This window comes from Lathyrus oleraceus, chromosome 3, assembly GCF_024323335.1.
Source record: "Lathyrus oleraceus cultivar Zhongwan6 chromosome 3, CAAS_Psat_ZW6_1.0, whole genome shotgun sequence".
Classification (NCBI taxonomy): domain Eukaryota; kingdom Viridiplantae; phylum Streptophyta; class Magnoliopsida; order Fabales; family Fabaceae; genus Lathyrus; species Lathyrus oleraceus.
Window position 1 is genome coordinate 513076171 of NC_066581.1, and position 15818 is coordinate 513091988.

The 15818-nt window shown below is 37.6% G+C and overlaps 2 protein-coding genes across 2 annotated transcripts; one reads left to right on the plus strand and one right to left on the minus strand.

The window, feature by feature from the left end:
- Positions 1 to 2063: 2063 nt before the first annotated feature.
- Positions 2064 to 4482, plus strand: LOC127131898 (uncharacterized). Its single transcript, XM_051060786.1, has 10 exons — positions 2064 to 2067; positions 2180 to 2197; positions 2381 to 2496; positions 2567 to 2680; positions 3130 to 3180; positions 3470 to 3558; positions 3637 to 3697; positions 3830 to 3904; positions 4061 to 4171; positions 4336 to 4482. Exons 1-10 carry the CDS (start codon positions 2064 to 2066, stop codon positions 4462 to 4464), a joined length of 768 nt encoding a protein of 255 aa, XP_050916743.1. The 3' UTR covers positions 4465 to 4482.
- Positions 4483 to 12858: 8376 nt separating this feature from the next.
- On the minus strand, positions 12859 to 15142 carry LOC127128535 (uncharacterized). Its single transcript, XM_051057879.1, has 4 exons — positions 14966 to 15142; positions 14441 to 14889; positions 13725 to 14328; positions 12859 to 13636 (listed from the first exon to the last, which is right to left on the minus strand). Exons 1-4 carry the CDS (start codon positions 15056 to 15058, stop codon positions 13184 to 13186), a joined length of 1599 nt encoding a protein of 532 aa, XP_050913836.1. The 5' UTR covers positions 15059 to 15142; the 3' UTR covers positions 12859 to 13183.
- Positions 15143 to 15818: the final 676 nt, after the last annotated feature.

A 15818-nucleotide genomic window follows, 5' to 3' on the forward strand; every position in this document is an offset into this window, starting at 1 on the left:
TTCCTTCAATCTCAGTGCTAGCTGGTACGAATGAAGGCTTTGAGTGAGAGAGAGAGAGAGAGAGAAAACGAAAATAATGCAACCGCTAATGAATGCTTTTGCACAAGGGTTCTATTTATAGAACCACTTGTGTGGGCTTCAAGCTAAAAAGTCCACTTAAGTGTATTTTGGCCCATATCTTATAATATGCCCAAAATCACTTAAGCCCATGGTACCTTACCATATTTCGTATTCTACTCAAGTACATCGTACCTTACGATGTTCTATAATTCACTTAAGGGCACCGTACCTTACGGTATTCCTTAGTTACTCTATCTCTCATCAATCCGTCCTTTGTGTGTGACCCTGTAGGTTTTCGTGACATTGACAATTATATTAAATCACGCATTTAACATAATAAACAGTGAGCGGTATCTAGCAACACATCACTGCTACCCAAGACACGAAAATGTCATGTGATCTGACAAAACCTTCTGTGATAATACTTATGTGTATAATTACCCTTTTGCCCTTATGTCTATATTGAACACAAGGCATAGACCGTGTCATCCTTGTCCAGTTCAATATTGGGCCCATAGACATTTATCCTGTTATGCAGGATGGGCAAATTCCATCTAGGTCACTCATGTCCCTCAGCATGCTTCGTGGAGTACCCATCAACTGTCTTTATGGTTATCCAGTTACGGACAACGTTGGATCAGCAATAAAGCACTCGACTCCACATCTAGGGTCCATAGTGGTTTCAGGTCGAAGAGTGGTATACACCATTATCACCATGAGAATAACTTATGACACTTTGCATAATTTTCTATATAGTATTCTCATAGCGGGTCAATCCGGTATAAATATTACTCCTAATATTCATACATATGTTTAAGACTTGATAACTCTTTATCCATGATCCATGAGATGTGATCATCAGTCTACAAACATAATAGTCTTAATGCTTTAATGTTATCCCACTTCACACTAAAGCTCGACTACGGATACTTTAAGAATAGTGTCCTTATGTTTAATGTGCTCTCATGATCAAGTCACACTTGATACATTAAACGGACTAGCTATTCTAGGGACTTTATTAAATAACCATAATAAAGAAAAAACCTTTTATTATTAATAAATAATTTGATACAAGTACCAAAAGTATTAGCCTCTAGGGCTTACACCAACAATCTCCCACTAGCACTAGAGCCAATCAGGCATACCCTTAATACCACTACGCCAAAAATTGGAATAGACAACGCACTTTAGAGGGCGCTTTTGTAATAAAGCGCCCTCTAAGGTGAAGCTAAAAAATAAGGAGGAGATAGAGGGACAACAATACAGGGCGCTTTTTAGAAAGCGTCCTTTAAGGTTACCCTTAGAGGGCGCTTTTAAAAAAGCGCTCTATAAGTCCATGTGCATTTCCAGTTTATAAAGCGCTTTTGGAAAGCCTTAGAGAGCGCTTTCATAAGCGCCCTCTTAGGCCCCCTTTAGAGGGCGCTTTTTTTCCACAAGCGCCCTCTAAGGTCCCCTTTAGTAAACATTAAAATTATAACATACTGCGCGTTTTGTTATTTCACTCTCTGTTATTTTCGTTCTTTTTCACGTTAGGGTTCTCACTGCTACGATTTTCGCTACTTCTAAGGCGTTCTCCTTCCACCTCTGTTAGATCTACGACGTTTCCTCCTTCTATTAATTCGTTGTTAGCTGTTCGATTTTGACACCATAGGTATTTTTCTAATCCTTTTTCACGTTAGGGTTCTCACTGCTACGATTTTCGCTACTTCTAAGGCGTTCTCCTTCCACCTCTGTTAGATCTACGACGTTTCCTCCTTCTATTAATTCGTTGTTAGCTGTTCGATTTTGACACCATAGGTATTTTTCTAATCTTCATATTACTTGGTTTCTCTTATGACGTTCGCTACTGTTCATTTTTGGTTTCATTTTTCTTGGTTCATACATTTATTGAGTATTCTCAACAATAATTATTGTGTTGCAATGCTAGCAATGGAGACTAGGCATTATGGGTTAAATTTCACCAACTGTTCCATTTGTTTCTCGATGTAGAAAAAGTAGGCATTATGGGTTAACATTTGATAATCATAATTTTGTTATTAATCTTTTTGTGCCTCTGACTATATTTCCTCTTTATTTGAATGTACTGTGTGTGTTGGTGGCTGATTTTGTGGATATGAAGAGAAACCTGCAGCATCTTGTAAGTAGTGGCTCTAACTTTTGCTGGCCCTTGGTAGAGATTCTCTTTTACTATTAATATTGTTGCCGTTCTCTTTCTTTTTATTAGGTGATCCACATATATTCTCTCCTTCCCTACTATATGAAAGTTTCAGTTACCTTATCCTAAACTCTCAACTTGATTAACATTAATCTGATACTGCAGGTATAAATGAGCTGGAAACTGCATTATCTACGTACAAATCGATTTCTGCTGATGCTCCTGGCCAAATAATTTGGTCTGTGGCTGAAAATTATCGTTTTAAACCCGCCTTAATTGAGGTATTTTTGTTTCTGTTTTGACATTTTAACCTATGAATCTGCCTGTCCATTTACGTAGTTTGTTTGGCAGGGCAAGAAGCTAATTGCTGACATTGGCAAAATGATGAGTGTCCAAGTTATTGTAGAAGGATCAATGAACAGTTCAAACCCATACTTTTCAAGTTCTTGGAGACGCAGTTTTATTGTATGTGCTTTGAAATTAAGTTACACATTCAGTATTTGTTTTAGTACAGGAGAGTATCTGGCGTAGCTTTGAATCACTTAATCAACTCTACTATTCTGGCATAAAAATGTAGGGGGGAAAATCTACTTTATAATTTAATAATTGAATATGTTTCCTAAATTTACACACTTTATCAAAATAAGTCTGAGATTTCTTTCTCAGATATGAATTCTTTTTAGTTTATTTGACATCGCCGATGGAGTACTAAGAACTTCTGGCCTATATTCATTAACATTCATTATGGTTTTCTGTATTTCCTAAATCAGGCTATACTAGCACTGGCTATTTAAAATTCTGAAACTTTTTATTAACTTCCTGTGTTATTAGCATTTTGCATACCAATTTTATCCTGTTTTTCTCAACATTATTTGGTTCCTTATGTGAAGTTATCATTTTTTTCTTTCTGGCAGGGAGGCTTTATTCTCGATATGGGTGTGCATTTCATTGCGGGGTTAAGAATGGTAATATTCAAAATTTTACTGTCTAAGTCACAGACAATTTTATTCATTAACTTGTGTTCTTCTGTATTTCCTAATGCAATTTATGTTGCAGAAAACTCTGATTATCATTGGTGTAGTAAAATCAAGTGGGACTTTCTGGCATCTGAATCTTAAATTATGAATGAACCACTCTTTATCAAAACTTTCTTACTAACTATGAATGAACCACTCTGAAACCTAAATCAAATGGGACTTTCTGGGTTCTGAATCTTATAATAATTTAATGGCCGTCTCCTTTTATTCTCGACAGCTTGTTGGGTGTGAGGTAGTTTCAGTTTCAGCTATGACATCGCATGTGGATTTGATCTTATCACCACCAGATAATTTATCATCTGTCTTGTAAGCCTCTATTTTCCAGAAATGACTTTACAAATACTCGACAGAAATGTGAATTATTTTTGGAATGTTTTTCATCAGTCATTTGGAGAATGGATGCTCAGGAGTATTTGTAATGGTTGTCTCCTCCAGATCCCCCAAGGCATGTGGTAAATGATCCCTCATCTTACAAACACACACGTGCACGCGTGCTACACATCCCAAACAGTAGATATGTTCATTATTCATGCATTTTTCATTCAAGTCTTTAATCATGGCATTAAACACATTATAGATCTTGTGGCGAGTTGTTGGCACGAATGGAACCCTTCAAATTGAGCGAGGATTCCAAGGACAACACGGATACCTGGTATATACTATAGTTATAAGTTACACTATAGGTTTTCAAAAGTAATAGCTTAGGTAGATCTGAACTTCTCCTTCAATATCCACTAAAGTTGCAATTAATTTATTCAAATCACTTTCAGTTATCTTTATTGTTTTCTGACGTTATGATGCTATATAGGTTTCATTATATGATGCTAATGGACAATGCAAAAGCTCATTTTTCCCATTCATTGGAGTAACTGAAGAATTAAAAGCTTTTTTTAATGATGTTTCTGAAAACACCCTCAAGGTATTAAGATTCCTGCAAAATGCTTCCACAATTCCACCTTCTAATTTTATAGTTTTGTGTCAAACTCGTAGCATATATTTTTGTTCATTACATTCCTTTCTTATCCTCAATTAAATGTCCATGCTAGTATGAATTCTCTAGTCTAATTTATTTCTATTTTGCAGAAGGGTAGTCAGTTTGTACCCGAGCACCGCCTCTCTTTTGTCGAGGGTGCGAGAGACGTTGCTCTTTTAGAGGCAATGCTTGAATCTGGATCAAGGCAGGGCAAGCAAGTTCAAGTGAAAAAGTTTTGAGGAATATACTAAGTATAGATAAACAAGCCAGTAGATCAAGGCAGAGAGATCCACGTGATTGGATGAAGTTATAGGATTTGTATGCATTTATTGAAATTATTACTTGTATGAATTGGTTGTATATTTAGAATCTTTAGAAGTTAAACGATTATATATCAGTGGATTGTTGTATATGTATGGATTGTTGTATATAAGGCTTGTTGAATGCAATGTGTGAAAAAGGCTTCAAATTATACAGTTTTAGGTGTACTGCTTCAATATACAGGTTGTCTAAAATAAATAAAAAATATAGCGTTTTAAAAAAAAAAAAATTAAATAACCACCCACTTTAGAGGGCGCTTTCCAAAATAAGCGCCCTCTAAACCCTTTAAATTTCCACTTTAGAGGGCGCTTTCCAGTAAAAGCGCCCTCTAAACCCTTAAAAGTTTCCACTTTAGAGGGCGCTTTCCAGTAAAAGCGCCCTCTAAACCCTTAAAAGTTTCCACTTTAGAGGGCGCTTTCTTTAAAAAGCGCCCTCTAAAGTGGCCCTTAAAGGGCTTAAAGAGCCACTTTAGAGAGCGCTTTCACCAGGAAAAAAAGCGCTATCTTTACCTATGCCAGCGCCAGATTAGAGGGCGCTTTAAAGCGTTGTTATAGGCCAAAAAAAGCGCCCTCTTTTCCCTTATTTGGCGTAGTGTACCCATAAATCTAGTATGGCCATCATGCTTCTGCTGCGCAAGAGGCTTTGTCAGTGGGTCAGCAATATTGTCAAGTGTAGGTACTCTGCATATTTTCACATCTCCTCTATCTATTATCTCTCGAATGAGATGATAACGCCTAAGTATTGTTTGGATCGTTGGTGAGATCTAGGCTCCTTAGCTTGTGCGATAGCACCATTGTTATCATAATAGAGACCAATGGGATCCATAATGCTAGGAACCACGCCAAGTTCACTAATGAACTTTTTGATCCAAACAACTTCCTTTGCTGCACTTGAGGCAGCAATATACTCGGCCTCGGTTGTAGAATCAACAACTGTATCTTGCTTTGAACTTTTCTAGCTCACAGCGCCACCATTTAAGCAAAACACATAACCAGATTGCATTCTGATTCCTAATATATAGGCTGCTTCACCTAAGTCCTTCATAGAAAAGCATTTCCCCAACCAAGACTTTACTTGTTGTAGGGTAGGGATATCGTTTCCAATAAGTAATATGTCATCTACATATAATACCAGGAAAACGATCATGCTCCCACTAACCTTCTTGTAGACACAAGGCTCATCTCCGTTCTTGATCCATGAGTAATACATCACCTTGATCAGTTATGAGATATCCATATCTTTCAGGTAGGTGACGTATCCTGCCTGACCTACGATGGTCTTGTTCTACTTGAGCAGGTTGCTCTTACACAACTACTTGTGTTTCCTGCTCTAATTCCTCCATAGGTGTATCAATGCTTTGTGATTCTTGAATTTCTCCAAGCTCTACTTTCCTCCCATTGGTTCCTTTGGAAATAAAATCCTTTTCTAGGAAAACTCCAGTTCGAGAGATAAACACTTTGCCCTCAGAAGGATTGTAGAAGTAATACCCTCTTGTTTCTTTAGGATACCCCATAAATAAGCATTTTTCGGATTTGGGCTCAAGCTTAGTTGAAATATGTCGTTTCACATAAACTTCGCAACCCCAAATCTTCATGCAAGACATATGTGGTATCTTACCACTCCATATTTCATATGGTGTCCTCTCAACCTTTTGGATGGAACACGGTTAAGTGTGTAAGTTGTTGTCAATAGTGCATGTCCCCAAAAGGAGTTTGGAAGATCGGCGTGACTCATCATGGATCGGACCATGTCTAACAGGGTTCGATTTCTTCTCTCAGATACACCATTCCAGTGGGGTGTTCCAGGAGGAGTAAGTTGGGATAGGATCTCACACTCTTTCAGATGGTCATCAAACTCTAGGCTTAAATACTCACCACCTCGATCTGATCGAAGAGTTTAATATTCTTACCTAGTTGGTTTTAACTCGTTAGGTTTCACCCTTTTAGTATTAATGTTATTAATAGGCATTTCGAGATTAAGGACATATAGTCCATTGCTTATTTGTGCAGTAGCATAGAATATATCATTCAAATAAATTGAGCAACAATTGTTCTTTATTATAAATGAAAAACCAAACTTGTCCAAACAAGAAATGGAAATAATATTCCTGCTAATTGCAGGTATATAATAACAGTTCTCTAACTGAATTATAAAACCACTAGGTAAAGTCAATACATAAGATCCTACGGCTAAAGTAGCAACCTTTGCTCCATTGCCAACTCGTAGGTCAACTTCACCTTTTGACAAATCTCTACTCCTTTTCAGCCCCTGCACATTTGTACAAATGTGAGAACCGCATCCAGTATCTAATACCCATGATGCAGAAGTAGAAAAATATATTTTAATAACAAAAATACCTGAAGTTGAAGTCTCTACTCCATTCTTCGTATCTTCCAGGTACTTTGGGCAGTTTCTCTTCCAGTGACCGGTCTTACCGCAATGGAAGCAGGTGCCTGCCTTTGCTATGCCTCCACTAGGCTTCAAAGCAGCAACAGTGGGTCTGGGTTTGGCAACTTCCTTGCCTTTCCCTTTATCACCCTGCTTAGTGGGCCTTTTGTTCTGTCTCTTTCCATTTCCGATCATCAGAATGGACTTCCCTTTTGTCTTCAGATTCTGCTCAGCTGTTCTTAACATGGCGAGCAGTTCAGGAAGAGATTTGTCCATATCTATCATATTGAAATTTAGGACAAATTGACTGAAACTATCTGGCAACGATTGCAAGATCAAATCAGTCGCAAGTTCCTTTTCGAGGGGAAAACCCAATCTCTCAAGGTTTTCCACATACCCAATCATCTTGAGTACATGGGGACCTACAGGGGCTCCCTCAGCTAACTTGCTTTGGAAAAGGGCTTTTGAAACTTCAAACCTCTCATGCCTTGCTTGCTCTTGATAGAGCATCTTCAAGTGTTCGATCATATCGAACGCTGCCATGTTCTCATGTTGCTTTTGCAATTCTGAGTTCATGGTAGCTAGCATGAGACAAGCAGTTTCATTGGCATCATCGACATGCTTCTTATAAGCATCTCTTTCTGCCTTAGGTGCAGAACTAGGAGGTTCCTCTTCAGGAACAAGTGTCTCCAAGACATACAGCTTTTTATCATGTTTGAGGACAATCCTCAGGTTTCGGTGCCAATCCAGAAAATTTGTCCCAGACAATTTTTCCTTATCAAGGATTGATCGCAAGATGTTGTTAGAGGTGTTTGCTGTCATGGTAATCTACACAAGGATTAATGAAAATATAAGTATCATTGACATATTTAATTAGGCCTTTAATTAAATATGCTCCCACTATTTTACTCAAAACAAATGACCCTCATCATTTGATTCGGAAAATCCCGTTGGAAGATTTTCTAGTGGGTCGAGATCCATATTTCACTTCGTTCTAAGTCCGCGTAGGCGGATTACACAAAACTAGGTTATTTAGGTAGGAACTCCTTCCAATTGTATCTCATACAACTCTCGAAAATTTCAGTTGGGTGAATAACTCCTTATTCCAATCCATCATATGGATCATTCCCAACTCTTGCTTCTAAACATATATATAATCTTATTATAATTTGTTTAGTTAAGTTTGACCCATTGTTTAACAGTTGGATATTACAATTATCCCATCGCACCTTACTAATATATAGATCATGCACCTCGCGTAGGCGAAACCTACATTATCCATTACTAGTCTTGATGAGTGTTAAAACTTGGAAAGCATAAACTTAATATTTAATTTGAGGGAATTGTAATTGTTATGATCTCACCGGCTTATTTATCATATAAATCGTCTCTCACATGCATCAACATATATTCACATGCATCAACATACATACACATGCATCAACATACACAATGAAACAGTTATGGCCCCTAGCGCAATTGTTCTCCCAAGCCAATGAGAGAACCTAAGTAAACCTAATAACGATCTAAGCTTCTCCAAGCAAGACCTTCAAGGTTGTCCTCCTTTGATCTTCAAGGTTGTCCTCCTTTGATATTGAATTCTTCTCTAAGCTTCTCCAAGCAAGATCTTCAAGGTTGTCCTCCTTTGATATTGAATTCCTCTCTTTCTTCATAACATTGTCTTCTTTTCTTTCTTCATAACATTACATTACAGAAGAAACTCGTTTTACATGCGAGGGATTGAGATGAGAAAAGAAGTTACATTAAGAGATTAAAAGGAGAGGCACGACACGCAGGTCGTATTTAAAAACCCAAAACAAAATGAAGGAAGACTAAGGCCATAACTGATCACCATAAGGCAATAATGATAAACACATTATTATTATTATTATTTTTTAATTCTTTTAATTTATTAAAACCAAATTAAATTTCGGCGATCGATCATACTACGCAGTCACAAAATAGAAACCCCGAGAATTCTGACTCTGTGAGTGTGACGACCGTCACAAGCATGTTACGACCGTCACAAGCTTGTTACGACCGTCACAGGCCCATGGCGAGCGTCACGCGGCCAAAAACAGAAACGCCTAGAATTCTGAATTTGTGAGTGTGACGACTATCACAAAGCACGTGACGACCGTCACGTCCAGCTTGTTACGATCGTCACAAGCTCGTGACGAACGTCACGCGCCCAAAATAACAGAACTTTGAAACAATCAACAGACGTGTTCCACAAAGCCCTAAATTCACAACTCCTTGACGGCACAACCCTTGCGCCGTCACTAACCCTAATGCACCAATTTCAGACCGTCAAACACACCTCGATTGTTGATTCAGTATGATCGATCAACAGGTCATTGCTTCACCATACTAATGTCAGATTCCGAAGCAAATGACCATTGATCGCTCAAAGGAAAACAACCACTTAGTGTTTGAATGAACGAAACAGAAACAGTATATCATACATACCGTACTTTGCATTAGGATTACTTATATCATATATAAGTTGATCGGTCTCAATTGCGTAACATATGGACGATCGATGTATCGCTGCTTCACCATACTAATGTCGGTTCCGAAGCATAGTCAACATCAATCATCCAACTCGTACACTCATGATGCCAAATTTAATTACCCGTTTAATTAATTGATTCATTCTGTCTTTTAATCATATTAATACAGAAATTAAACAGCTATTCGATTCATGGTTTCGTAAGTGGCTCTGATACCACTGAAGGAGAATTGCTATCCAAAGCGCAGCGGAAATTAAAATTTTCTCCTTTAGAGATCCTTACGAATGGTCATGATCAGTGATAGAATATTTACCTCTTGTGACGATTGAAACCTTTGGTGCAGATCCACGGAGCGATCACGAACGTTGAACGATGACAACGTCTCTACTCAATCCACACGAACGGATTCCTTCAATCTCAGTGCTAGCTGGTACGAATGAAGGCTTTGAGTGTGTGTGTGTGAGAGAGAGAGAGAGAGAGAGAGAGAGAGAGAGAGAGAGAGAGAGAGAGAAAACGAAAATAATGCAACCGCTAATGAATGCTTTTGCACAAGGGTTCTATTTATAGAACCACTTGTGTGGGCTTCAAGCTAAAAAGCCCACTTAAGTGTATTTTGACCCATATCTTATAATATGCCCAAAATCACTTAAGCCCATGGTACCTTACCATATTTCGTATTCTACTCAAGTACATTGTACCTTACGATGTTCTATAATTCACTTAAGGGCACCGTACCTTACGGTATTCCTTAGTTACTCTATCTCTCATCAATCCGTCCTTTGTGTGTGACCCTGTAGGTTTTTGTGACATTGGCAATTATATTAAATCACGCATTTAACATAATAAACAGTGAGCGGTATCTAGGAACACATCACTGCTACCCAAGACACGAAAATGTCATGTGATCTGACAAAACCTTCTGTGATAATACTTATGTGTATAATTACCCTTTTGCCCTTATGTCTATATTGAACACAAGGCATAGACCGTATCATCCTTGTCCAGTTCAATATTGGGCCCATAGACATTTATCCTGTTATGCAGGATGGGCAAATTCCATCTAGGTCACTCATGTCCCTCAGCATGCTTCGTGGAGTACCCATCAACTGTCTTTATGGTTATCCAGTTACGGACAACGTTGGATCAACAATAAAGCACTCGACTCCACATCTAGGGTCCATAGTGGTTTCAGGTCGAAGAGTGGTATACACCATTATCACCATGAGAATAACTTATGACACTTTGCATAACTTTCTATATAGTATTCTCATAGCGGGTCAATCCGGTATAAATATTACCCCTAATATTCATACCTATGTTTAAGACTTGATAACTTTTTATCCATGATCCATGAGATGTGATCATCAGTCTACAAACATAATAGTCTTAATGCTTTAATGTTATCCCACTTCACACTAAAGCTCGACTACGGATACTTTAAGAATATTGTCCTTATGTTTAATGTGCTCTCATGATCAAGTCACACTTGATACATTAAACGGACTAGCTATTCTAGGGACTTTATTAAATAACCATAATAAAGAAAAAGCCTTTTATTATTAATAAATAATTCGATACAAGTACCAAAAGTATTGGCCTCTAGGGCTTACACCAACAGGCACGTCATCAACAGGTACCCCAACATCAAAAGACCCTATATCAGTAGTAGGTGAGATGATCTAAGGGTGTGATACAGTGAGGTACCACTCTAAGTAACCATCCTCACATTATAATGGGTAATGAACCTTAATTGCTCGATCTCTAATGGCACGACCGAAGCTGATGAAGTTACTCTAAAACCACTGATCAATACCTGCAGATGGTATATATGGAGATGATAGTGGAATACTCTAAACATAACCATACTATCGCGGACACCTCTCAAGCAAGTGTCTAGCAACCATGGTCTCCCACCGCATATAACCTGAATATAATGACGACTCCTCAAACTCACAGTGGACTCTATGACCAATGTATGGTGTCCATATGACATCATCTACAATCAGCGCATTGAGCCTCTTCCTGTACTCAGCAACACCATCGGGATGTGCCTGTCTGGTCTTCCATCTCTTCGCTCGTGGGGACCCCGTTAAGAAATGTTGCATCCTCCTGTCACAGATGATGGGGAAATGCTCGTATATCTAGCACGAATATCAAAATAGAGACATATCACATAATATATAAGAAATGTTATTCGTAACAATTAAATAAGAAATCAACAACAAATGAAAATTTCAAGTATACATGTAACAGACTCAAATAGCTAACAAATTGTTTGGTCTCAAAGACCGTCGTCACTTCAAGGGCTGTATACAGAAGTGTCAATGCAGCACACACCCAAATCCAACTAGTGTCCTCGAGCCTACTGAAGAGGCACACGTATCGGGCATCGATATAAACACTAGACTTGTCCACAAAGAGAGTACATGCTACTATATGTAATATGTACGTCTTAGCGGTTGCCTCATAACTCCCAATCGCTACAAGCCCGTCGTACGTCTTCTGAAGCCAAGACATACAAAGGTGTGTGTCCTTTGTTGATGCCAAACTCCTCCTGCATATCCGCCTCAGACACTCCCAAATCTCATGCAACAGTATGACATGCAAGGGACATGCTAAGTACGGGACCCGTTGTCGTCTTCTTCTTCGAGGCCTACCGGAGAACCTTATTGCCAAGGCTCAATATAATGGCACCGGGGGCTTTCTCAATCATCGTCGTCTTCTACTTCTCCGTTAGGGAAGCATCCATCTTCTACGATCCTTTCAACGCTTCTAACAAACCCTACTTAACTAGTGGGGCTTCCATCTTCAAGCGCCACAAACCGAAATCATTTACACCGGTGAATTTTTCAATCTCATATTTTGTTGACGACATCTTATCCTCCACACTCACTACACCAATTTGTTGTGAAATCGATGACTGAGAAACAGAGTATGATCGGTTTCTTGATCTACAAGAAATCCACAAGGTAAAAGGAAAGAGAGAAGAAAGAGAAAAAACAATTCAAGGTGGTATAAAAACTGGATTCTTGATTCAATTACATATTAGAGAATAATGTTTACAATTGAATCTTAACCACACCACTTTCTCCCTTTAATTAGGATTATCAGGAATTGATGAAGAAGTGATGACTAGTATGCTATTTTTATAAGAAAATTAAACCCTAACTTTTAACTAACATACTAAATAATTGGTTCAATAGATTGACCAAATTCAATATACCAAGTTAACCAACAAGCTAACATATTTCGATAATTACACAAATTGTGACTTCGATGGAATTTGCTAGAAGACTAACTTATAATCCATAAATTACACTTTTCACACCCGATAAAGGAAAGGCTTAAAAGAGAAAGATTTGTAACAAAAAATGTGGAATTAGAAAAATGTGATTGTGGTGGGTTTAAGTCTTGTTGTTTCAAGTTTTCTTTTTTGGATTGACAATGGGATGAATGCTTCAATGTAAATAATGACATCTTGATTGAGACATTGACTAAGTTTGTTTGAGTGCTTCTAATATGCTCTTTTAGAATTTGAGTTCTGCTATCACTGTGTTGAAGATGATACTACTATTGCATCAAACTGGTCTGCATTTAGTAAGATACAAATGCTGTCACACATTAAGTTGAAGATGATACTACTATTGCACACCTCTCATAAAACTTTACAAATTTGAGTATCATTGTCATACATTATTTATTTTACCTCTAGACAATGATGAAGAACATAAACTATTTAGACACAAAAGGCAAACAGCGAGGTTCCACCGGTATAGTTAGAGAAAACTCCTAGAGATACATTATATCCATGACCCGAATAAACACATCCATCGCTAATCGACATGCCTCCATACACGCTACCTCCAGTTGCATAAGACCATAAGATTTTTCCATTTCGCGCGTTGATTGCGTATATGTGTCCTGATAAATCAGTGGATCCACCAAAAAGAACATCATTTGCCACACTGACAGGGCCACTAACTGTACTATTTCCAGGGTTAGCCGTGGACCATAGAATCTCTCCGTTTCTAGGATCCATCGCGACCCATCCTCCCGTTGTTGTATTCAAATTTGACGGTAAAAGTTGGAAATTATCCTTATTTGAATTCGCACTATTGGTATAAACTCTTCTTTCATCGGTCGATGCACCCCATATTCCTCCTCCGCCCGTTCCACTAGGCCCTGCTTGCTGCAATGTTTCGAGTTCATTATTAAATTAGTTAAGACATTCAATATCATGTTTTCTGATATTAGACTATCAGAGAGAGTGTTGTTACCTTAAACCATAGAAGGGTTCCGTTATTGCGATCCAATGCCCACGCAAATCCACTTTTCTGAACAGCAACAACAATATCTTTCTGTGTTCCGTTTACATATGTAGTTAACATCATCGGCGCCTCTCCGAAATCAGAATCTGGTAATGGACCTTGAGGCGGACAGTTAGGAGTTGAAGCGTTGTTACATGCAATAAACCATACATCCAAGCCTCCTAACTGTTTGAACCATTTGATTTTACCAGTGTCCAAATCAAGAGCCAGCATCGAATTGGAGTGGTTTTCTGGTTCGATACACTCGTCTGTTTCAACCGGAGTAGTTTGATTATTTTGTCTTTCTTGACAATCAAGTATGTTTTGTGGGGCAGAGTAGAGATTTCCAGTGGCAATATAAACATGTTTTCGATAAACATCAATGGAAGGACTACTTCCCCAGATAGCGGCTCCTGCATATTGATCTTGTTTTCCTTTATTATCCGGCAACATGTACGTTTGCCATAAGATGGCACCGGTTTTAGCATCAAGTTTCACAAAGCTTCCGCGAAATGTGCAACATTTATCAATTGCTACTTGTTCTTCTAGTGAAGATGTTCCAACATAGTAACTCCTATACAAATCGAACCAAACTTCAATCAAGTTACGAACCAGAACCAGAACCAGCTCGATCCGATTCTCAAAACATTAAAAAAAAACAAGATCAAGAGTAAGAGGATACTAACCCATTGTAATATGTTCCAGACATGGTAATAAATGATCTATAGTGACTCTCCAACTTTGTCAACCAAACAAGCTCACCAGTTGTTCTATTCAAACCAATAATAACAGCTGGTCCATAAATTCCCAGAATCAATAAATCTCCAGCCACACTTGGACTCACTCTAGAAACCGTTCCATTTGCATTAAAAATAAACACACTTGCATTTAAACCTGTCAACTCCTTCACATTTTTCTCCCAAACAACTGACCCATCATCTTCTTTTAACGCATAAATATTACCATTCCAACTCGGAAAATAAATTACACCATCATATATCGTCGGCGTCGCCGTAATATCTTGTCCTGCAAAGAATTTCCACTTCAGTTTCAGGTGTGGTGCTGTTATGGGATTAATCTTATGCTCCATGGATGCATACCTTCTGTTGGATAAATCTCCACCATGACTTAGCCACTAGTTAACAAATAGAAGCAAGTTAGTTCATTTGTTAATCTCAAAAGACAAACACTAAAGAAGAATTGTATCTTACATTATTTGATTCTGAGCTTGAAGCAAAAACTAGTGCGACATGAACACAAAACAAGAGTAAACAAAGAACAATATTGTCGATCCTTCTCGACATGTTATTGAACCTGAAGACGATGTAGGAATTATAATTAGCAAGATGAGTGATATATGATAATAATATATCATAGACTATGCTATATATAGCAAATGGTGTACAGAAGAATACTTTGTCAAAAAAAGAAAGTTCAATTATGATTGACAGAGATAGTTGAGATTTTATTGAGATTGTTTGGTATAAGTCTTAAATTTTGCAGCGTTATCTTATGTCGACGCAATTGATTTCAACACCGAATGCCGTATCCACAAGGAATGACATGGAATAATAGAACAAATTTGTTTTTTTTTAAAACGAATTAATATAAACATTCTATTGAAAATGATAAATCATTTTGTTTATTTTTTGAGTTGTAAATAATATAAATATAAAGGTGAAAATGAATATAAAAAAACCCAAATTCAATTAGAATTAGATATACAAACCACTTCGATAAGATACACTGTCCTATCCAAAATTACTTTTGGACACTCTTGAACCCAAGGAATGACCAATCTCTTTTTAATTTAGTGCTTGATCATTTCTCAGTCAGAAAAAAATTATTTTAAAAATTATTATTTTAATAATAAAGATAAATTATTGAATAAAAAAGAAAAATAAAAAAGGATAGAGAACATAAAACTTAACCTATCAAACACCTTGCAAAAATGATAGGTGGACATTTTTCATCTATCTTTCAAAATACTTTCAAAAGCACAAATATAAGAAGTGAGTTCCACCTAGTGTTATGATAAAAAAAACTACATTGGATAATCTATTT